Genomic DNA, 25,535 nt, shown 5'->3' with positions numbered 1-25,535 from the left:
AAACAAATGGGACTTCATTAAACTGAAAAGCTTCTGTACAGCTAAGGACACAATAACCAAAGCAAAGAGACAACCTACACAATGGGAAAGGATATTTGCATATTTTCAATCAGACAAAAGCTTGATAACCAGGATCTATAGAGAACTCAAATTAATCCACATGAAAAAAGCCAACAATCCCTTATATCAATGGGCAAGAGACATGAATAGAACTTTCTCTAAAGATGACAGACGAATGGCTAACAAACACATGAAAAAATGTTCATCCTCTCTATATATTAGAGAAATGCAAATCAAAACCACCCTGAGATATCATCTAACCCCAGTGAGAATGGCCCACATCACAAAATCTCAAAACTGCAGATGCTGGCGTGGATGTGGAGAGAAGGGAACACTTTTACACTGCTGGTGGGACTGCAAACTAGTACAACCTTTCTGGAAGGAAGTATGGAGAAACCTCAAAGCACTCAACCTAGACCTCCCATTCGATCCTGCAATCCCATTACTGGGCATCTACCCAGAAGGAAAAAAATCCTTTTATCATAAGGACACTTGTACTAGACTGTTTATTGCAGCTCAATTTACCACTGCCAAAATGTGGAATCAGCCTAAATGCCCACCAACCCAGGAATGGATTAACAAGCTGTGGTATATGTATACCATGGAATACTATTCAGCCTTTAAAAAAAATGGAGACTTTACATCCTTCGTATTAACCTGGATGGAAGTGGAAGACATTATTCTTAGTAAAGCATCACAAGAATGGAGAAGCATGAATCCTATGTACTCAATCTTGATATGAGGACAATTAATGACAATTAAGGTTATGGGGGGGGGAGCAGAAAGAGGGATGGAGGGAGGAGGGTGGGGCCTTAGTGTGTGTCACACTTTATGGGGGCAAGACATGATTGCAAGAGGGACTTTACCTAACAATTGCAATCAGTGTAACTGGCTTATTGTACCCTCAATGAGTCCCCAACAGTAAAAAAAAAAAAAAAAAAAAAAAAAAAAATACCAAAATCATACTTTCAAATTTTGGAAAAAATGATTCTGCACTTTGTATGGAACCAGAAAAAGCCCCGTATACCTAAGGCAGTTCTTAGTAATAAAAGTAAAGCTGGGGGCATCAGCATACCAGATTTTAGGCTGTACTACAAAGCCATAGTGGTCAAGACAGCATGGTACTGGCACAAAAACAGAGACATAGACACTTGGAATCGAATAGAAAACCAGGAAATGAAACTAACATCTTCCAATCACCTAATCTTTGATAAACCAAACAAGAACATACCTTGGGGGAAAGACTCCCTATTCAATAAATGGTGTTGGGAGAACTGGATATCCACATGTAAAAGACTGAAACTGGAACTACACCTTTCCCCGCTCACAAAAATTGAGTCAAGATGGATAAGGGACTTAAATTTAAGGCATGAAACAATAAAAATCCTCAAAGAAAGCATAGGAAAAACACTGGAAGATCTTGGCCTAGGGAAAGACTTCATGAAGAAGACTGCCATGGCAATTGCAACAACAACAAAAATAAACAAATGGGACTTCATTAAACTGAAAAGCTTCTGTACAGCCAAGGAGACAACAACCAAAGCAAAGAGACAACTTACACAATGGGAAAGGATATTTGCATATTTTGAATCAGACAAAAGCTTGATAAGTAGGGTCTATAGAGAACTCAAATTAATCCACATGAAAAAAGCCAACAATTCCAAATATCAATGGGCTAGAGACATGAATAGAACCTTCTCTAAAGAAGACAGACGAATGGCTAACAAACATATGAAAAAATGTTCTTTATCCCTATATATTAGAGAAATGCAAATCAAAAACACCCTGAGATACCATCTAAACCCAGTGAGAGTGGCCCACATCACAAAATCTCAAAACTTCAGTTGCTGGAGTGGATGTGGAGAGAAGGGAACAGTGTTACACTGCTGGTGGGACTGCAAACTAGTACAACCTTTCTGGAAGGAAGTATGGAGAAACCTCAAAGCACTCAAGCCTAGACCTCCCATTTGATCCTGCAATCCCATTACTGGGCATCTACCCAGAAGGAAAAAAATCCTTTTATCATAAGGACACTTGTACTAGACTGTTTATTGCAGCTCAATTTACAATCGCCAAAATGTGGAATCAGCCTAAATGCCCACCAACCCAGGAATGGATTAACAAGCTGTGGTATATGTACACCACGGAATACTATTCAGCCATTAAAAAAAATGGAGACTTTACATCCTTTATATTAACCTGGATGGAAGTGGAATACATTATTCTTAGTAAAGCATCACAAGAATGGAGAAGCATAACTTGGTAAACGGTCTGTGAAGCTAGTGAATGATGCCCCATGATCATATCAATGTACACAGCTATGATTTAATAAAAAAAGAAAAAAAAAATGGAGAAGCATGAATCCTATGTACTCAATTTTGATATGAGGACAATTAATGACAATTAAGGTCACAGTGGGGGTGGGGGAAGGGGAGAGCAGAGAGAGAAAGAAGGAGGGAGGAGTGAGGAAAGGAAGAGCAGAGAGAGGGAAGGAGGGAGGGAGTGGGGCCTTGGTGTGTGCCACACCTTTTGGGGGCAAGACAGGATTGTAAGAGGGACTTTATCTAACAAACGCAATCGGTGTAACCTGGCTTATTGTACCCTCAATGAATCCCCAACAATAAATAAATAAATAAATAAATAAACTCACTCCTCCAGTTAAAAGCATTGCTTTACATTTAAGTCCTTCCATAGTCATCTGTACTCATGGTCAAACTTTTCTCTCTTAATTTTTTTGAGCCCACTCCAGCTTTTAACTTTTTTCTCCATAGAAATTACTCAAAGAAGTCACCCAATTACCTTCCTCTTGCTAAGTCCAACATCACTTCTCAACCCTCACATCTTAACTGACTTATTAGAAGGATATGACTCAGTCCACTCCACCCCTCACCCTACACAGCTCCTCACTAATCTCCTAACTCTGAGAACCAGAGTAACCATAATTCTAGCCACCTGCAATTCTGCTATCTGGGTGCCTACAATTACCAAGTTAACAAGCCCTTGTTAGATCCCAGAGTGTGCCAGGTGTCACATGCTAGAGATAAGAAAATGCCTAAGATTCAGGCCCTAACTAACTTCTCTAATAACATTCAAAAGGTTGAGGAGTGCTTGGATGAGAAAGATGCACACAGCACACACGATCAAAGTGCAGGCCAAACACTCAGCATCACTACGTCTTCACAGTATTTTGTTTTCCTTTCCCTAAACAGACAAAAATAGGAGGACCTCGACATTTAATGGACAATATGAGATTCACCTGAATGAATAAAAAAGCACATAAGATCTAATCTTCCAAGAAGACTTGAGGACACAGCAAAGTCCAGAAATATGAAGACTGACATAGATACCCCTCTATAAACCTTTATTTGTGTAAGGCACTATGTAAACCACAGACTCAGAAACACAACCCTCATCGCAAATCCATTCCTCTGTGTGAGCGGTCCCATGGCATCGAGCTTCCATTATCACCCCTCACGTGCAACCTGACAGTTTCTACTTCATGTCTGGTTGTCTCTTGTCAGCAATACCCTGCCTGAGAATCTTCTTCCTTCTATACAAATTTCTTCTTGCCTTGCTTCACATGTGTTCAAAGGAAAGGCTCAAAGAACTGATTCTAACTCAGCTTTCATCAGTCCATAGTTCTCCTAATAAGAATGCAAGTAAAAGCGGGTTTTTCTACTTCCTCTCGATGGTGGTTAATTAAATAATAGGTGAACAAGTAACTGCAGAGTGAAATATTAATTATAACACTAAGTCCAATAGCTAATGATGGAATACAATTCACAACAGAATTGATACCGTAAGAACACTAACTTCTTATTTCTTCAACTGAGAAGATACAATATAAAAACTTGGATGTTTTTCCTTTCGTTTTAAAGATTTTTTTAAATTCTGGTTCAATTGCTGAAATATATTTTCACTGCCAAATTCAAATAAATCACAGCATATTTGAAATCACTCCATCTGTAACATACAGTCAGAAACCAGAAACCACATACTCTTTTGCATCTGGAGCACTGACAGAAGGCAACGAAGCTTAACTATATAGTAAAGGATTAGGGACCATACACTCGGAAACTGCTATAGTTCAGTTCTGAAACTGGCTAACTACCACAATCCTCATGAAAAGAGCACAGGCTAGGCCGGGCATGTGGCTCATGCCTGTAATCCTAGCACTCTAGGAGGCCCAGGCAAGTGGATTGCCTGAGCTCTCAGGTTTGAGACCAGCCTGAGCCAGAGCAAGACCTCGTCTCTAAAAATAGCCAGGCGTTGCGGCAGGCGCCTGTAGTCCCAGCTACTTGGGAGGCTGAGGCAAGAGAATTGCTTGAGCCCAAAAGGTTGAGGTTGCTGTGAGCAATCAGGCCTAGGCACTACTCTACCGAGGGTAACAAAATAAAACTCTGTCTCAAAAAAATAAAAAAGAAAGAAAGAAAAGAAAAGAAGAGAGCACAAGTTTGAAGATAATCTAAAGCTAACTCTGGCTTGCTTGCCAAAGGACCAGGAAAGTTCTCATTAATTTCACATGCACTCTTTTTTTAGTCAACTATTTCTCTAGACTGAGCTAAATTGGTAGGATAGATGTAAATATTTGAAAAAGAGGACTTTTTTTCCCTTCAAATCCAATAAAGAGAAGAGAAAAGGGTTACTTGACAATTATAAATCAATTAGCCAAATATCTGGTACCAGCAAGAGGAGTGTACTCTTCTTCAGTCACTAGCCAGGCATCCCGGGCAGCCACAGAGCTGGTCCCTATTGCAGCACTGGTAATGGCTTCGCCGATGGTGAACTGAAGTTCTATCTGCTTGGCCTGCAGCAAAGGAAGCAAAAACCACAAATGAGAAAAACATTTCCCCCAAACATCCATTTCTATATCCTAATAGTTTGTCTCTGAGCACACTTTGCTTTCACTCTTTTGCCCAACTTGCTTTCAGAGAAGATGTTCAAAAGTGGAGTAGGGTGAGGGAATGGAGACTGTAAGGATGACCTGAAGATCTTTTACCAAGTCTGTGCTATCCTCATCCTCAGGAGAGAATCACCAAGACTGTTTATGAGTGTTTCTTCCATTTTAAAAATACTGAATTATAGATCCAGAGGCCTGAATTCTACAATCAGCTCTTGCTCTCAGTTGCCTCAGCTGCAGCCTCAACTCTCCTCTCACCTCCTTCCCCATCCTTTAAGGCTTAGCAACAAACTTTCCTTTAAAAAACCTGCACAAGGGTATATCTCTGACAAAGGTTTAATAACCAGAATCCACAGAGAACTCAAACGCATCAGCAAGAAAAAAACAAGGGATCCCATCGCAGGCTGGGCAAGGGATTTGAAGAGAAACTTCTCTGAAGAAGACAGGCGCAAGGCCTTCAGACATATGAAAAAATGCTCATCATCTTTAATCATCAGAGAAATGCAAATCAAAACTACTTTGAGATATCATCTAACTCCACTGAGACTAGCCTATATCACAAAATCTCAAGACCAGAGATGTTGGCATGGATGCGGAGAAAAGGGAACACTTCTGCACTGCTGGTGGGAATGCAAATTAATACATTCCTTTTGGAAAGAGATATGGAGAACACTCAGAGATCTAAAAATAGATCTGCCATTCAATCCTGTAATTCCTCTGCTGGGCATATACCCAGAAGACCAAAAATCACAACATAACAAAGATATTTGTACCAGAATATTTATTGCAGCCCAATTCATAATAGCTAAGTCATGGAAAAAGCCCAAGTGCCCATCGATCCACGAATGGATTAATAAATTGTGGTACATGTACACCATGGAATACTATGCAGCCTTAAAGAAAGATGGAGACTTTACCTCTTTCATGTTTACATGGATGGAGCTGGAACATATTCTTCGTAGTAAAGTATCTCAAGAATGGAAGAAAAAGTACCCAATGTACTCAGCCCTACTATGAAACTAATTTGGGGCTCTCACATGAAAGCTATAACCCAGTTACAACCTAACAATAGGGGGAAGTGGGAAAGGGGGTGGTGGGTAGAGGGAGGGGGATCGGTGGGATCACACCTGTGGTGCATCTTACAGGGGTATTTGCAAAACTTGGTAGATGTAGAATGTAAAGGTTTTGGCACAGTAACTGAGATAACGCTGGAAAGGCTATGTTAACCACTGTGATAAAAATGTGTCAAATGGTCTATGAAGCGAATGTATGATGCCCCATGATCATATCAATGTATACAGTTATGATTTAATAAAAAAATAAATAAATAAATAACCTGCACAACTCTCCCTGGCAGAAACACACCCTCCTTTGTAATCCTACTGCCTTCCCCGCAGATGACCCTCCATTCAGCCATGTATTCTACCAACATTTACTGAGGTCCTACCATTACCAATCACACTGCTAGGCACTTGTTTTATAACAATGGGCTAAAAAACTGCCCTCAATCTTGTAGACAATTGGAAATTGACAAATGTTGTGAAAAATAATGAAGAGTCATGATAGCAGAAATAACTGAAAGATCTACTGTAGTTTGATGGGTCTAGAAGGCTTCTCAAAGAACCCAGCAACAATACAAGAAGTAAGTATGGGGCTTTCAAAAGCTCAATGCAGAGAGGGCCAAAAAGGCTAATACACAACAATATGAGCTTAGGTCAAGAATCAAAGCCAGACCGGGCTGGGCCGACACACGTAGCACAGCACATCAGCATTTGCCTACTTCTCCACTACACTGGGTATCTAGAGGACAGAGCAACTGGTATACCAGCACCCACTCCCCACATCTGGCTGATGGGATAGGTTCCCTTTCCAGCCCTACAACACTGTGCTTTACTCAAAAGTTATAAAAAAAAGTCTTTCCTTCATAGAAGATTTAGTCAACACTATGCCTAACACAGTGATAAGCCCTAAGTTAGCACTCAAAATTAAGTTTGTGGTGAATGAATAAATCAATAGAAGTTTAATTTTAAAAATCCAACAGCACACAAAACTGAGCCTAAAAATGCCTTTTGCTTGAATAACTAACAATCAGGTAGCAATATAAATACCTCCACAGAATCCATCAGACCTTGCAAGAGGAGTTTCTGGTGAGGAAAATTTCCATCCCCAACTGGAAAATACCCCAGTGTTTGGATTGCTCGTTCTTTCATCTGGAGGAATACAGAATTTTTTCTTTTAAGCAAAATATATAACAACTTTACCCCAGAAGAGTGTTTCCAAAATGAGAAGACAGGGAGGAGCATTCTAATGGACCAATGCCTAAGCTTTCATAAAAACATCCGATTTCACAGGAGTATGTCTATAAGCCACTGGAGGCAAAAATACATAAAACTGAATCCACTGGCTCAATGCCGTAGCACAGTGGTTATTACAGCGCCAGCCTGGCAGGTTCGAACGTGGCCTGGGCCTGCTAAATAACAATGACAACTGCAACAAAAAACAGCCAGGCATTGTGGCAGGTGCCTGAAGTCCCAGCTACTTGGGAGGCTGAGGCAAAAGAATCACTTAATGGTGGCGCCTGTAGCTCAAGAGCTAAGCCCAGGAGTTGGAGGTTACTGTGAGCTGTAACACCACAGCACTCTACCCAGGGAAATAGCTTGAGGCTCTATCTCAAAAAAAACCAGAATCGCTTAAGCCCAAGAGTTTGAGATTGCTGTGAGCGGTGACACCACAGCACTCTACCAAGGGCAACATAGTGAGACTGTCTCAACAAATAAAATAAAATAAAAATAAAACTGAATCCACTGAGAATCCACAGCTGCAAAGAACAGAGAAAAAAGCCTGTATCTAGGCTGAACTTTGCAACTGAGGAGCTAGGGCCCAGTAACATCTCGACCCTTGCAGGAGCCTTTACAGTTGTGTGACCTTAGGCAAGTTTCTTCACCATTTTGTGACTCTGTTTCTTAGTGTTATCTCATACAGAGATGACAACTGTGCCTACTTCACTAGTTCTTCCTGAAGATTCAATTAATTAATGCACGAAAAGTACTTAATATACTCCCTGGCACATTATTGCTTGCCAATGATTGGCAAAGATTAGTTAAGAATAACTACTAAAAACTACACTGTGTGATCTTCTCAAAAAGTTTTAAACAGCTGCTAGAGCAAGAGTAAGATTATCATGTTGATTAAACTTGTAGTATACTGAAACTTCCGCTCATTAAATCACCATATACCTCAACATTAAGGTGCTTTTTATCACAACAAATATATTTTAAAATCTATGAAAATATTTAAGTAAAAATAAAGAATATAAATATCTTCTCCCTCAGATTATGCACACTGCTGATTCCTATATTTATTAAAAGTCAACTAGTTTTAGGAGGTTATGGTTTAGATTTGGTCTAAAATTACAAAAAAAAGTAAAACTAGTAACTCACCATTTACATGACAAAAAAGACTTCCTGATGAACTTAATACTTCACTCAGATCTTAATAAAGGCCTAAACTAGAATAACTGGTTCAAAAGATGTACACATAAAGGTTGCACAGAAACCATCCCTAACTCAAAAGTAAACATTTAGATATTCCTCTATAACAGCAGTTCTCAACCTGTGGGTCACGACCAACAGGAACTGTATTAAAGGGTCGCAGCATTAGGAAGGTTGAGAACCACTGCTCTTTAATGTAATCACTTTTGCCATTAAATCCTTCCTTCTATTGCAATGCCATCTATCCTCATTATAATTTGGTTTTGCTCATTTATGAACAGAAAGACAGAAATCCAGAAAGGAAGAAAGAAAAAAAACTTGCCTTATTTGTTTCTTTACTGGAAGGTATTCTATTTAGTAAACTTTCTACCAGATGCAATTTGGAAAAGCCAGATCCCTCACTTGGGATTGGGAGAGGACCATTTCTTCCAATTTCACCCAGGGCTGTACAGGCAGCAATTGCCAGGAGGGGAGATGTACTATCCAAAAATGAGCCTGTAAGCACATTTAAATGAAACAGAATAATATACAACTATCCCTGGGATCCAAAGCAACCAGCAATGTACTCGAGATTTTTTTAAAGAAAGCATAATTAAAGAGTGTACAATATCTTCAGCTGACAATTTGTTAACATTTATCCAGTTAAGAGACACCATGCAAGAGAGCAGTATAACAGAATCATTCCTGCTATGTGAAAGCACGTAGAAAAGGGCGGCGCCTGTGGCTCAGTCGGTAAGGTGCTGGCCCCATATACCGAGGGTGGCGGGTTCAAACCCGGCCCCGGCCAAACTGCAACCAAAAAATAGCCGGGCGTTGTGGTGGACGCCTGTAGTCCCAGCTACTCGGGAGGCTGAGGCAAGAGAATCGCTTAAGCCCAGGAGTTAGAGGTTGCTGTGAGCTGTGTGCGGCCACGGCACTCTACCGAGGGCCATAAAGTGAGACTCTGTCTCTACAAAAAAAAAAAAAAAAAAAAAAAAGAAAGCACGTAGAAAAAAATATACAGAAAAAAATAAGAGTTTATTCAGCATCAACTAAGTTTTTGTGGAAAAACAGTGTGCTTTAAAATGCAATGGTGTAAAAAGAAATTAAAATGCCATATTAAAACTTAACATAATTCAAAATTGCAATAGCCAAGTTAGCATAAAGAAATTAATTACCTATTGTTTCTGTGGCCCTCTGGATGAGTTCCTCTTGTTCAGGTAGGAAATCAGCATTTCTCTCCAGGTCTTGCTGCTCCACAATTCTCATTTTCTTTTTAGCCAAATACCTTCCCACTGTGAATCCCAATGCAAGCAGGGATCCATGCTGTATCTCTGGGCTCTAAATATAACAACACAATAGCATGTGTCTCTGGCTGTTTCTCAGGTGCACAGAATAGACTGAAATAACTGTGTGTTTATTAGAATCGCCTCTCCAATAAAACATAAAGCCTAAAAATAAAGTGAGCACCTGAGTTTCCACTGGATGACAATGAACCAAGCTTAAGAAACAATGGAAACCCTGAGTTTCTAACACAGAGAATTTTGAGAAGTTAAACTGAGTCTTGATTCATTTTAAGATTGACATTCCCTAACCCCACGCCCACTTCCGCCCTGGGTGAGGACACTCTTACATGCTCTCACAGCACCCACCCTTTCTTCTAGCTTACAGCACTTACCTAACTACAGTATATAATTTTCAAGCACAATTTCTCCCTACAGCCAATAAAACACAATGAACAGATCCTATTTTCTAACTGCAAAAACCTCTAAACACAGGGTAGCTAATAAACTAATAAACTGAAAGTAAAGTTTGTTTTTTCACAGGCACAATGGTAAGCAGTAGTAGATGTGGAAGAAAAAAGGAGAACATATTTCACCGGTCAGGGCTAAGCAGGCCCGGCCCTCCCTGGCGGGATCGGGCATGTTCAGGGAGCTGTGGCTACAGGCTCTGATGCCACGTAGCACTAGTGCCACACACATCCCTACCCCTAAAACGGCGCTGGGGCACAGCACTCGGATTTGTTAGATGAACTGAGTCAATGTATTACCCTCTCCATTTAATCTTTACATCCATAAAAGCAAGAAACTGACAAATTCATTTTACAAATGAGAACATAAAAACTAAAACTAGGCTAAATTCCCTTGTATAACCCTATCTTTCACAAAAAAAATGAAGACAAAACTAGTAACATACATGATTATCTTTTGTAGTCTTTATAAGTTGTTCTATCATTGACTTCAACTCATTTCCCGACACTGTTGACACCACCACAGAATAAAACAATGCTGCCAGTTCACGCATTTCTTCTTTACTGCTGTTCATCAGACTCTGAGTGGTAAAGAAAAATAAACACATACATGACATATAACCGTCTTCCTGTTGACAGTATCTAACATTTAAAATTAAAAGAACATGACTAGGCACTGTAGCTTACACCTGTAATCCTGGCACTCTGGATAGCTTGAACTCAGAAGTTTGAGACCAGCCTGAGCAAGAGCAAGACCCCATCTGTGCTAAAAAAATAAAAATTAAGAAAACAGAAAAACTAGCCAGGCATCATGGTGGCCTGTAGTCCCAGCTACTCAGGAGGCTGAGGCAGGAGGATCACTCAAGCCCAAGAGTTTGAGGTTGCTGTGAGCTGTGATGCCACAGGACTCTACCCAGGAGAACAGAATGAGACTCTGTCAAAAAAAAAAAAAAAAAATTTTTTTTTTTTTTTTTTATTAAAGAATTATACATTATAGGGCAGCGCCTGTGGCTCAGAGGAGTAGGGCGCCGGCCCCATATACTGGAGGTGGCAGGTTCAAACCTGGCCCCGGCCAAAAAAAAAAAAAGAATTACACATTATAATGTTTGATCTATATGGCATCCATAAGGAAAAATATAAGCTATTATTTCTAAACAAAATGAAAGCTGAATTAAATACCAAAATCTTAGGTATATTTTCACTTAAAGTTACACAGTAGCGAAGACTGATGATCTAAATAAAACAGAGACTAGTGATTTTTTCTGTAAAGAGCCAAACAGGCATTGCAGCCATTTGATCTCTATTGCAACGGCTCCAGTCTGCCACTGCAGTGCAATAGCAACAATGGACAATATATGCAGAATGGGTATCGCTATGTTCCAATAAAACAATGTGGACACTATACTTCTCACATGTCATAAAGCACTACTTGTCTTTTGATGTTTTTTCAAACATTTAAAAACACAGAAACCATTCTAAGCTTCCAGGACACACAAAAACAGGAGGCACGCCACATTTGGGCCTAGGAATATAATATGACAACCCCTGATCTAAAAGATCAAAGCTCAAAAACTACAAAATCATATTTAAATTAGCAAATTTTCATAAACAATAAAAAGCATTTTTAAAGTAGAAACAATTTCATGCGATGAGATTTTCAAGAAAAGTGTAAAACTCATACCTCTTGGTAAATTGCATAAGTCGTATCTTCACACTCAAAAATAAGATGTGTACATTTTACCATAATTCAAGCTCCCATTTTCTGAAATGAACTACACTATGCAGCACAAGAGGTACACAAAACTGAACGGGCCATACTTGTACTCATGAAAGTATTCACTGTTTATTTGAAATTCAAATTTAATTCAAAGTATCTTGTACTTTGATTTGCTAAACCTGGCAACTCTTTTGGTGTGACCATGGGATACATCACCTCATACTTGGCTAGTTGGAAATGTAAACTGGTACCACCCACGTGAAAGGTGTGGCGACACCCTCCAGGGCTGGTGGGTTCGAACCCTGCCCAAGCCTGCTAAACAAAAAAAAAAGGCAGGCATTGCGGCAGCTAGAGAATCGCTTGAGCCCAAGAGTTTGAAGGTGCTGTGAGCTATGATGCCAAAGCACTCTACCGAGGGTGACAAAATGAGACTCTGTCTCAATAAAAAAAAAAAAAATTACAAAAACACATGTGCCTCTGACTCAGTAATCACACTTCTAGGAAGTCCACCTAAAAAGCATACTTTACCTATACGTAAAATGATGGATTACCCACTGCAACAGAATGGAAGCACCCTAGTAACCATCAATACAGACACAGTGCATTCATACAAGGGAGAGTAATGAAACTGTTAAAGAGGAGGCTCTCTCCATAGTTACAAAGGAATAGCTCCTAGTTCTACAGTTAAGTGAAAGAAGGAAGGGAGAAAAATTTTAAATGCATTTATTTTGCATGTATATGTAGAAGCAAACTGTAAAAGGTATGTCATAAATCAGTGAAATGATAACTTCTGCATGTCTGTCAGAGGTGAGGGGGAAGGGCAAAAAGTTGGGGAGATTTGGATAAGTGGGAGATGGTTGTAGAGAGGAGACATTTTTTATCTTTTATCTAAACCATACAAATCTATCACTTACTTTTTTCAAAAACTTCCAAAACAAAAAAAGAATTATTTTTTACTCATATGACTGTGAATTCATCTCCCACTCTAACCAGATGGGTCAATGAGATATACATGTACTGACCTACACGATTCCCAGTAAATGTCTGGAGAGGAGAGAGTTCTCAAAATAACTTAAGGGCAGAAAAGGTCCACAGGAACATTGGTAGGAAAAAGAAATCGGAGGCTTAAGGTATGAAATATACAGATTCAAAGAAAAATATACATGCGTAAGACATACCTTTATCCATTCTGTTTTGTCTACAAATTTGGTAGCCAGTTTTTCTGGATACACCGACACGGCTTCTAACAGACAGTACATAACTGGCAAGCCTAAATAAGAACACGGAACCACGTTAAATCTCAAGAAAAGCAATGAACATACAGGAATCACTAAAACCCTTGCAGGGATGTCCCACCTGCAGCCTGTGGGCTGCATGTGGGTTATGTGAGGACGTTTTTGCCCTTTTTTTGGCTCATCATTTTTCATTAGTGTTTGTGTATTTCATATGTGGCCCAAAACACTTTTTCTTCCAGTGTGGTCCAGAGAAGCCAAAAGGTTGAACACCCCTTCAAGAATACTGTTTTAGCACACATTTCCTCAGTTCTACCAAAAAAAAAAAAAAAAAGACCCAAATACTTTATTTATAACCTAAATAAAGTATTAAATTCAAGACAGCAAATTTAGAAATTAGTTATCTGTAAAAAGGGGTATCTTGTTCTTCACACACACACTTCCAAAGTGAAAATGTACTTTCTATTGTTAGCATTTCTTTCTGAAGACAGAATATATTAAGAATGAATTGGATACATTTAGAAAAGAAACAAAGACTAATTTTCACTTACAGAAGTAAAACAAGGGTAACTTCACTATAAATTCTTAGCTGAATTTAAAATTAAATTTTTGCTTAAATGCTTTCATGTCTTTCCTCGGTATCGCAACTTCCTACCTCCAACACCTGCCAAGAGCTGCTGCAGCAGGCCGATGTAAATCTGAACAGGGTTGGCTTCCCCACTCTTAGTAGATGATGAAGATGTCACCTGGCTGCCTGACATTAAAGTCCGTATGTAGCGTCCAATGGCTGGGGCGTGATCTTGCATATCTGCCAAACTCTGAGAGGTGGGCACCACCCCCGCACTGTGAGCTAGACACATGCGCAGGTACAAAACTATCTAAAAGCAAAAGGAAGAGGAATTCAAGATGAGCTTCTCAAAAAGTCAGTGTGGGAGAGCACTCTTCAAACTGACAGTTTTTATTCTCCCACGCCACTTCACAAAATATTCCAGTCCTCATGGAAACCAGAAAATATGACTCAGAATATTCACTAAATGAAGTAAAACTTACATAACAAGCTTCTACAAATCCAAGAGTATCTTTTAATGGACATTCATGGAGCTAAAATACAAACTTAACTTTTAAACTCTGAAAATTACAATGAAAATCATTACTTTTTAAAAGCCATATATAAGTGAGTAGGCAGAAGTCTGGGGCAAATGGCCTATTCCTGTATAATTCCAATTGTTTAATACCTACTGACAAAAGGATTTGAGAGAATGAGTTCAAATCATCTACTAGAGAATATGACACTATAAAAATGTCTGATATAGGCTCGGTGCCTGTAGCTCAGTGGCTAGGGCACAGCCACATACACCAGAGGAGGCGGGTTCAAATCCAGCCCGGGCCTGCCAAACAACAATGACAACTACAATCAAAAAATATCTGGGCGTTTTGGTGGGCGCCTGTAGTCCCAGTTACTTGGGAGGCTAAGACAAGAGAATCACTTAAGCCCAAGAGTTTGAGGTTGCTGTGAGCTGTGACACCACAGCACTCTACTGAGGGTGATATAGTGAGACTCTGTCTCAAAAAAAAATCTCTGATATAAACTGACTACGAACGAGTCCTCTGGAAGCTCGTTCCTTGATAGCTAAAGTAAGACAGGCAGCAACTCATCATGAATATTCTTACTCTGAACAAGATTATCTCTTGTTAATCAGTGCAAGTAAATTATCTAAAAAATATAATAAGTTATAAATTAATCTTCTCCAACTTTCAAAACTATTAAATAAGTAACCCAAACAACCTCAACAATATTTTGGCTTTAAAATCCAAGTCTACCTTGCTGCAAAATCCCAATAGTAATCACAAAAAGAATCCCACAGAGATAAATATATTTCCAGTCTTTACTATGAACTAAAATAATACCAATTACCAAATCTTTAGTTTTTTAAATAACACAGTAAAGAACAGTACACTATATTGTGGGTTTACCTAGAACACAAAAAAATGACAGACATCTCTTTGGATGCAGCATTATCTTTTAAAACCTTTACAAAAAGCAGACAGAAATATATGAAAGTTCTACCTCTCCAAAGGCTGCCGGGTTAAATGGAAGGACAGTGGTCCCAGTCATGTATTTGACTGGAGTTTTCATTCGATGGGAAGCCTAAGTTAAGAAAGCCCAAAACAAACACAATTACTAAAAAACTGAGCAGGTGCTCTCTGCCTCAACTAAAACAACTGTATTTCTAACTACATGTCCAAAGTTTGCTTCTGTCGTTTTCAAATCAAAACATTTTCCTATTAATTATGCTGATTTTTAATGTCCCTCACATCCTAAATAACAGTTTTCTGCCCCACCCCCACCTCGCAATGTTTTTATTGGCTTGTTTTTTAAAAAAAAATCTATTCCAGACATCTACTGACATGGTCGCCCCAGGCCACTGCATGCCAGTTATTTTCATTAATAATGTAAGTAGAAGGAAAATAATTGTTCAGAGAACCCCCAAGCAACAAATGACTGCTATGGAAAACAGAGTCATGGTTGCTCTATGCCGACCTCCAAATCCTTTAAGGTGCGTACCCAGCAAATAGCTAGGGTCACCAGCAGAGGTGAAAGGCAGAATGGATGTATTCTTGAACATTTTCAAGTAAACACTAAATGTAAAAAATGAGACAAAGGCCAGGCATGGTGGCTCACGCCTAGCACTCTGGGAGGCTGAGGCAGGTGGATTGCCTCACCAGCCTCAGCAAAGCGAGACCCCATCTCCGCTAAAAATAGAAAAACTAACAGGGCTTTGTGGTAGGTGCCCTCGGTAGAGTGCCGTGTGTCACAGCTCACAGCAACCTCAAACTCTTGGGCTCAAGTGATTCTCTTGCCTCAGCCTCCCACGTAACTGGGACTACAGGCACTCACCATAATGCCTGGCTATTTTTTTTTTTTGAGATGAGGTCTCATTCTGATCAGGCTGGTCTCAACCTCATGAGCTCAGGCAATCTACCCACCTTGGCCTCCCAGAATGCCAGGATAACAGACATGAGCCACTGCACCTGGCTCAGAGATGAATTTTAAAGCATGTCATACTAAGGGCAAAATTTTTAAACACAGCCAAGATGTTGATCATTAAAAAAATTAGAAGTAATTCATATTTAGGTAAACCATATAAGTTACATTAAGAATTATAGTTCTTACTTCTTACCACCCTATTATTATAAAAATTAACATTGCTAGAAACTCTACTAATTCAACATTTAGTGATTACATTTTTTCACTTAAAAATGGATGTTTATTTTCATTGTCCATTATATGATTCACACAAATCATCTGAAGTTAAATACCCTACCTTTTCTTGGATATAATATACCATTTCTGGGAAAGAAGGCATTTGCTCAGAAGCACTTTCTTTTCTGCTTCGACCAGGAAGACACCGTAATACTCGCTGTGCTTCTCCATGAACTTCTTCTCGCCTTTTGGAAAGACAAATAAGAATAAAATTTAAACTTTACCAATTAAAGAATGATCACCTGAAAAATAAGAACAGGAACCTGGCAGCTGGAATTCTGAGAAAATACCTTTTTTAATTTTTTTTTTTATGTTTTTAGCTAGGACTATAAGCACCCACCAAGATGCCTAGCTAGTTTTTCTATTTTTAGTAGAGCCAGGGTCTCACTTTTACTCAGGCTGGTTTCAAACTCCTGAGCTGAGGGGATCCACCCATTTTAGCCTCCCAGAGTCCTAGGATTATAGGCATGAGCCAACACACCAGACCAGAAAATGTCTTAAATATATTCTTGGATATCTAGAATACTGCTAATAAAATACATTAAAGAAATTATTTCTTTTTGGAAATTTCATGAGGTTTGGAGAGTCATCTGGCTTATACCTTTCAATTTTATCCACAGAAAAAAAGACTGGATATTACAATTCATTATGTAAATATCTATGTGTGCTTTACCCTGCCAGAGGCAAATCATAAACGACTATCATACATACTTTAAAAGTCAGTGACTGTCCAGTAGTCTATGTATTCCACCCCAACTCTTACACTGCTCATGTATTCAGCTATAATCCTACACAATTGGTAACTGATAAATGGCACTAATTTTTAAAAAGTAAAACCAAAAGTAATTTCAGACCCCTTAGAGATTGACCTCAGCAAGAGTCTTATTCAGATACTATAAAAGGACCTTGTAAGTCCTTAATTGTCTCTGAATCATGTCTAGTTTTCTTTAACAACAGATAAAGAGCTAACAGGAAAAGAATTAATAAATAAAGCCTCAAGCTGGACACAGTGCATGTCTCTGTAGTCCCAGCTACTGAGGCAGGAGGATGGATTACAGCCAGAGTTAGAGGCTGCAGCATGCTGTGATCATGCCTATCAAACAGCCACTGCACTACAGCCTGGGCAACATAAGGAAACCCATCTCGAAAAAATAAAATAAAATAATGAACCCTCAAGTTGCCAGAAGATTTTCATTTGACTGGGAACACTTTAAAACTACAGAAAGAAAAATATTGAATTAGTCATGCTTTGGTTTGGTTTCTTAAATGAAAATAATTTTTAGCACTTAGAGACAAGATACAGCGGTTAAGAGCTCTGTCTGAAGTTTAATTCTGGCTCTACCATGAACTGCCAGCCCACAGCACATGTGACCTACAGTCGAGAAAAATAATGTAAAAAAAAAGTGAGAAGCAGTAGAGCAGAATCAAGATTAACAACCAAAGCCACTTTAACCAAATCTGAATGCACTATATGAGCAGCAGCAGCCAAGATCACAAGTGAAAAGTTGGAGCCTCTCAGTAACATGTGATATCCAATTAAAATACCAAACAAATAAATCATCCCAAAATATATACCATTTATAGGAAAGAAAATAAATGGGATGCCAGGAATATAATTGGGCCAACCAGACTATTAAAACAATTATCAAGTTATTACCCATTTTCTAAAACTGGACCATAAGTTTATGGACAAGGCTATTCAAATCATCAAAGGGATGCATAATTTTATTTAAACTATTCATCAGTATGAATTAGGCTTTTCACACCCCAAAGTAAGGCTATCCCCAATGACAAAAAAAGAAAAGAAAAATGAGAATCTCACTTAAAGGATTCAAAAATTCTAAATATCAAATGCAGTAATGGTTTAATATTATGAAATATATTACAGGGTTTCATAAATGTCAAGATGTGGTTGACTATAAGATATATTATAGATTTGATAGGAGTCATTTTAATTTGTACACATATACCTCATTGTATGTACGTATGACTTTTAAAGGCATGTTCCACAAGACATGTCCCAATTTCAGAACGATTTAAATATTTTTAAAAGTGCATCATCTGCTATAGAAATGCAGTGATATAGGGGCGGCACTTGTGGCTCAACAGAGTAGGGCGCCGGCCCTATATGCCAGAGGTGGTGGGTTCAAACCCAGCCCTGGCCAAAAGAAAAAAGAAAGAAAGAAATGCAGTGATATAACTTACTAATAGAAAATTCAATATATATACCTGACCTAAAAAACTTAATATATTAGATAGGAAATGATATCAACATAATAAAATATTTAAAATGTTAAACCATTAACATTCGCCTTTTTTTCTCTTTATACAGAGTCTGTTTTTTAGAGATATAAGTAATTATATTATATACGCAGTCATATAATTTACTTAATTTACCCTTAACCATTTCATAAGTATTTTTCTATATTATCTATTATCATGGCCATATCAAAAGCCATACGTTTAATATTTAATAAATTTGCTTCTAAATATCACAGACCAATATAGCAAACAACACTATGTAACACTTCAGTAATTTTCACATAAATTTAAAAAGAATCCAAGGCCAGACACAGTGGCTCATGCCTGTAATCCCAGCACTCTGGGAGGCCAAGGTGGGTGGACCACCTGAGCTCAGGAATTCGAGGACCAGGCTGAGCCAGAACTAGTCTCTAAAAATAGCCGGGTGTTGGGCGGCACCTGTGGGCTCAGTGGGTGGGGCACCGGCCCCATATACTGACGGTGGTGGGTTCAAACCCAGCCCCAGCCAAATTGCAGCAAAAAAATAGCTGGGCGTTGTGTTGGGTACCTTTAGTCCCAGCTACTCGGGAGGCTGAGGTAAGAGAATCGTCTAAGCCCAGGAGTTGGAGATTGCTGTGAGCTGTGTACACCAAGGCACTCTACCGAGGGCAATAAAGTAAGACTCTGTCTCTAAAAAAATAAAATAAAATAAATAGCCAGGTATCGTGTCAGGCGCCTGAGGTCCCAGCTATTAGGGAGGCTGAGGCAAAAGAATCACTTGAGTGCAACAGTTTGAGGTTGCTGTGAGCTGTGATGCTACAGTACTCTACCAAGGGTGACAAAGTGAGACTCTGTCTCAAAATAAATACATAAATAAATAAAAAGAATTCAAATTAACATCCTTTGAAACTTACGGATCTCCTGCAGCCAAAAGGAGCAAATATCTGGAAGGTATATGATCTGAAGGAAATACTGTGCTGGCAAATTTCACAGCCACCTGTCGAACTTGAACTTCAGGCTATTCAACACAAACATATAGAAACCCCATCAAAAATAGAAAGCAAACTCAATAACCAGTCATTCATTCCAGTCAAGATAAGTCATCCTAACTGTAAACAAATCAAAATTTTAAGTTGACATTTCAATAAGTATGTGTCTAAATCAATAAAATCTAGACAATTTATTCAAAATCTTTAATCATGTTGTTTAAAGTTCTGGATAGTGGCATTACTTAACGAGTACTTTTATGATTTAAGGGGATCCTTCAAGTAAAACAGGAAGAGCCACAAAGACCACAACTAGAAAACCCCTCTGTACATGCACATCCTCAGCCCAAACCCTGGGACGAAGGTTCTCTATGGCAGGTTCTGGCCACTACCTCTGGCTACCTAACTCTCAAGCTTACCAGCAACATGAGTGAAATTCAGATTATTTTGTAGGGATCACACAGTCTACCTGAAATACCCACAAATTTTAAACAAAATACCTCCTGCGTTCTCAGATTAGCTCAAGGTTAAAACTGACTCCAAAGAAAGTTTCAACTACATAAATATATTCAATTAATTTAGATTAACAATCTACATATACAAAGTTCAACCAGCAAAACAGCTTGAGACCTTATTCACCCTGAACCTTTATTTTCATTTACCTGCCAATATTTTTTCTTTTTTTTTAATAGAACAAGAGTAAGATGTCATTCCTCTAGCCTATAAATATGTGAGATAACAGGGACATGAAGAAATACATACTGTTCCACTCATTCTCATGTTCTGGCTATTTTGCATACCTTGAACTACATTAAACAACAACTATATTAAGGAATATTCTCTTTTTTTTTTTTTTGTAGAGACAGAGTCTCACTTTATGGCCCTCGGTACATAGCTCACAGCAACTTCCAACTCCTGGGCTTCACACAGCTCACAGCAACCTCCAACTCCTGGGCTTAAGCGATCTCTTGCCTCAGCTCCCGAGTAGCTGGGACTACAGGCGCCCGCCACAACGCCCGGCTAGGAATATTCTCAATTATATGATTACCCTAGAGTTTAGTTGCTTTAAATACAGACTGTGAAAAGAAACCAGCTTTGGCTTGATAATAATGGTTGTATTTTTTTTATTTATTTTTGTTTGTTTGTTTTTTTGAGACAGAGTCTCAAGCTGTCTCCCTGGGTAGAGTGCTGTGGCATCACAGCTCACAGCAACCTCAAACTCTGGGGTTTAAGCGATTCTCTTGCCTCAGCCTCTCAAGTAGCTGGGACTACGGGTACTCATCACAATGCCTGTCGCAGTTGTCGCTGTTGTTTAGCTGGCCTGAGCTGAGTTCAAACTCACCAGCCTCAGTGTATGTGGCCGATGCCCTACCACTGAACTGCGGGCACTGCCAGCTTGGTAATATTGTTACATGATTTCATCTGCATGAGTAGAACCGGTATCTACAGGCATTCATTTATACAAGCATCACATGTTCTTGTAAGGTTACGTAGCCAATGTTTCAGCTTCCAAGGAAGCCTAACCATTTTTATCCATGGTTTTATATACGACCATGAACCATGAGCAATGGACACCAGGAGCATTTGACCATAGGACTCTCTATATAGTAAGTTTTCTGAATATGTATAATAGCATAATATAATCCTATCCTCTTTCAACAGAAACTAGACACCTTTTAGAATCTTTAATAATTCCTTCAATATAAATGTATTAAAGTATAGTAGCCTAATTTCAGTAGGATGATATTTATATTAATTTCACCAATACTTTGTGACATCCTTCCCTCTTCCCATCTCCCTCTCTTTCTAAAACTACTCCTAAAACTGTAGGACAAAGAACTGACTAAAGCATATACATATTAAATAATATTTACTAGTAATCTAGATGTAGATGTATAAATGTATATAAAATATATAATATACAAAATAATATATTAGTATCTAATAACATATTAATATCTAATACTATATTAGTATCTAATATTAGTATCTAATAATGTATTGGATACTATATCCAATAATATACATTAGATACTATACTATATATATTAGATACTATATCTAATAATAGATATATATGTATAAATAACATATATACATCTAGATCCGTGTTATCTAGATATATTCAAAAGTCTAGGCTCGGTGCCTGTAGCTCAAGCGGCTAAGGCGCCAGCCACATACACCTGAGTTGGCAGGTTCGAATCCTGCCCAGACCTGCCAAACAACAATGACGGCTGCAACCAAAAAATAGCTGGGCGTTGTGGTGGGCGCCTGTAGACCCAGCTACTTGGGAGGCAGAGGCAGGAGAATCGCTTGAGCCCAGGAGTTTGAGGTTGCAGTGAGCTATGATGCCACGGCACTCTACCCAGGGTGACAGCTTGAAGCTCTGCCTCAAAAAAAAAAAAAAAAAGTCTACAAACTCCCATGAAAACTAAATAAAGAGGACTAGAAGGAAGGAGAGCATGTATAGTAATACAGACTTACTTCTTACAAATTTGCTTTGCCATGTGGAATTCGTTTTTCACTCTTCTGCTTTTCTCTAACAAAGTTACCTACAAAACTCTACCCTCAATGAAATAAAGTGCTCAGCTACCAGTGAAGAAGATAAAACACTTCCTACTTGGAGAACAGGGCATTAAAAAGTTTTCCCACATGAAAGGCTCTAAACAGAAACATCACTATGAATACTAATATTACTTCTCCCCTAAAATCAAATGTTTACCTTGAAGAATTAAAAATAGACCATAAATCACAGTCTAAGCAAGTATTCCTCTAGAATATCAAAAAAAGTTAAGGAGAAAAACAATTCAAATTTTGTTCTTAAAAATGTGAAGTGTGTATACTAGTGGGTATTGTAGTTCACAGAGACCTACCTTTATTAAGTATGACGCCACAAGTGCCTCCATGAGGGTTCGCTGTGCTCCTTCCAAAGCGCTGTAAGCTCCAACCATCATAGATAATGCTTCCTGAATAGCAAGTCGAGTCTCAGGCTCTTCCTACACCAATGATAAAAACAGTGTTTCCCTCCCAGTTGGGTTTCCAGGGGAGCATCCAAAACAGAAAGTATACACTTTCCAGCTGTTTCCCTACCTTGCACAGGGCTTCAAAAAGCTGCTGCACAAGAGCTATATCCTTAGTGAATAAATGGGGCATTCGACTGTAAGAGAATATAAGAGTATCATTACTATCAGAAGTGTTCATGAAACGAAAAAGGGAGAAAACTAAACACAAACTTCCTGAAATCACTTTTTCATCTTTGAACTTGATTATTAGCATCATGACATTATCTTCCCCAAGAGTCAATTTTTTTTTTTTTTGGTAGAAATAGAGTCTCACTTTATCACCCTCGGTAGAGTGCCGTAGCATCACAGCAACCTCCAACTCCTGGGCTTAGGCAATTCTCTTGCGTCAGCCTCCCGAGTACCTGGGACTACAGGTGCCCACCACAACACCTGGCTATTTTTTGTTGCAGTTTGGCCGGGGCTGGGTTTGAACCCACCACCCTCGGTATATGGGGCTAGTGCCCTACCCACTGAGCCACAGGCGCCACCCAAGATTCAAATATTTTTAAAAGTCAATATTTCATTCTCCAACTGTCTAATCAAAAAAAACCCTTAATATATATATTTTCCAGACAATCCCTCTATAACATTCCATGCATTCAGTTACCATTTCTGATTTTAACATGAAGATAATAACTAAGACAAAATTATAATTGAAACCAAATGCCATTGTGACAAGGGGCCTTGCTACTTGGTACCAAGAGATGAGGAACAAGCTCTGCCAACAGCCCTGCACTCTACCAGCTGATCTAGGGTGGCTTTCTTCTGAAGCCCGGAGGTCCTTCCCTGCACGAGGTAGAACAAGACCTAGTCTACTGTACAGGCCAATACAAAACCTGCGCTAGGGAAGAAGCCTCACGTGGTGCCACGGAGAAGGCTGCGCCTCTGTCTCCCTGCTCTGAAATACAATGAAGGAAGATGAAACCAGAAGGACCTGGAATGAGTAATTCATACTGAGCACAAGGGGAAAAACTGTCTTTAGAAACAGGGCTACTCAGAAGCATAAATGCTATCAGAAAAATGAATCAGTAGAAAAACCTCAATTGCTGGGATTATAAAGACAGGTAGAAGTAACGACAAAAACATTAAAGGTCGATCAAATGTCTTAGGGTACAAAAAAAGGTAACCCACCATGACACAATTCGGTTCAAAATCTCATTTCAAGACTACCATTTAACATAGTGACATGGCTATATAGTAAAATGGCTTACATCTTTTTCCTACTACAAAGAAGACGTTTCTGAACAACCTATGACTACTAAAAGCATTTCCTGTCAGAATCACAACAAATTTTTTCTCCATCCATTATTAAATGCCACATAATTTTTCTCAATTTACCAACAAGGCATTTCTCACTAAAAAAAGAGTTTACTCACCTGGAGAGTTTTCCAACAGCTGAATATGCCATTGACAGTAGTTTAGGGTCCTTGAAATTAAAAAAGAAAAGAAAAAAAAGAAAGAACAAAAAACAGACAAAACAAAAAAATACAGTAAACAGCAAAACCTTTTCGCTAAAGTTACATGCATTATTTTACTCCCTGTCAAACCCAGGTCTCACTCTGCCTAACTACGTATTAGCATCTGGACAACAACAACGTCCAAACCCAGAATCTGTCATACTACTAAAAGGGAAAACAAAACAAAACCTTGCATCCCTAACTCATTCCAAAAGGAAAGTGCAATGATCACATAAAAGAAAGGTTTCTTTTAGCTAGTGTTGAGTTCAAGATACTTTCAGGACCACGTGGCCTGCAAATGCCAGTAATTACCTTCAAGGCATTAGGAAAAACAGTTTAATTCAAGAGAAAATTCATCACTGTTCAGACAGACTAGAATTCTCCCTCTCTTACCAAAACTGTAGTAAGTTGTGGTTTGATTTTCTAAAAATGTGGACTATAATAAACAACTTCCTCTTTTATCTTAGACCATAAACAAATTAACGGGATCACAGTTACCATGTGAATTAGCAAGATTCCCTCCTCAAGAAAATGATAGAATTTTACATGGCTTTATGAAAACCCACAGTACTGATAACTCAAAATACAGTAACAAACTCGGGCAATGGAATTTTATACATTTACTCTAGGATTCACCCTTCCACACTGAAATGACCACTCTTACAGATTCATCTGTTGAGAAGACACGCAGCTATCATCTGGAGATAAGGGTGATTAGGGCTGTGTGGTTTATCTGGCCTTTCAAAACTATTTTAAAACACATAGTTTCTCCCCAAAAGCCCCGGGGCATTTGTATTTCTACCAATGACTCCAAAGCACCTATTTATGCCATAAAAATAACCTTAAAGGTTCCCTAGACTTTAACCATGCAAGCATTATTTAATAGGGGGAAACTGGAAGAACCAGGCCTACCCACCCTTCAAAACACAACTGCACAACAGATAAACAGCTTTTCACTAATATCTACTAATATACCTTGACTATGCCAAGCAATTTGTGTATTAATTCATTGACAATTCACAATAATCCAACAAGGTACAGTATTATTTTCATTTTTCTGATAAAGAACAAAGGTCCAAGGGATTTAACTCATCAAAGAACAAAACTAGGATTCAAACTCAATTTTCACTTCAAATAGTAAGACCTAGATCTCACTATACTATTGCAAACATGCATTCATGTTTAGCAAAGCCTGAGGAAAATAATGCTAACTGAAGTTCTCAAAACCTTACCGTTTTTATTAGCAAATTCTCCTAAGTACTGGAAATGGTAAGAAAAATACAGCAGAGAAAAACAGAATTCAAAAATCTACAATCCAAGGAATCCTCATCCCACTCAGCTTAAAGAATCAAAAATATACTGAATGCATGTTTTGACAGCATTTTAAATGAGTAA

The 25,535-nt window shown here is 38.7% G+C and overlaps 1 protein-coding gene across 5 annotated transcripts in view; it reads right to left on the bottom strand.

Moving 5' to 3' along the window:
- The window catches only part of ECPAS (Ecm29 proteasome adaptor and scaffold), a 161,563-nt gene that overhangs the window by 48,823 nt on the left and 87,205 nt on the right, over window positions 1-25,535 (bottom strand). For all 5 annotated transcript variants that reach the window (XM_053565955.1, XM_053565937.1, XM_053565964.1 and 2 more), the window contains 13 exons: window positions 24,060-24,109; window positions 22,712-22,778; window positions 22,495-22,617; window positions 19,550-19,653; window positions 16,456-16,579; window positions 15,198-15,278; window positions 13,785-14,007; window positions 13,076-13,167; window positions 10,627-10,761; window positions 9,609-9,771; window positions 8,774-8,946; window positions 7,069-7,170; window positions 4,744-4,867 (listed from right to left, as the gene is read on the bottom strand). In XM_053565955.1, the coding sequence (XP_053421930.1) occupies window positions 4,744-4,867; window positions 7,069-7,170; window positions 8,774-8,946; window positions 9,609-9,771; window positions 10,627-10,761; window positions 13,076-13,167; window positions 13,785-14,007; window positions 15,198-15,278; window positions 16,456-16,579; window positions 19,550-19,653; window positions 22,495-22,617; window positions 22,712-22,778; window positions 24,060-24,109 (1,561 nt within the window). The remainder of the gene's footprint in view (window positions 1-4,743; window positions 4,868-7,068; window positions 7,171-8,773; window positions 8,947-9,608; window positions 9,772-10,626; window positions 10,762-13,075; window positions 13,168-13,784; window positions 14,008-15,197; window positions 15,279-16,455; window positions 16,580-19,549; window positions 19,654-22,494; window positions 22,618-22,711; window positions 22,779-24,059; window positions 24,110-25,535) is intronic.

This window comes from Nycticebus coucang, chromosome 2, assembly GCF_027406575.1.
Source record: "Nycticebus coucang isolate mNycCou1 chromosome 2, mNycCou1.pri, whole genome shotgun sequence".
Taxonomy (NCBI): Eukaryota; Metazoa; Chordata; class Mammalia; order Primates; family Lorisidae; genus Nycticebus; species Nycticebus coucang.
Note: the sequence above shows the minus strand (reverse complement) of the source record. Positions and strands in the feature narration are given on the sequence as shown.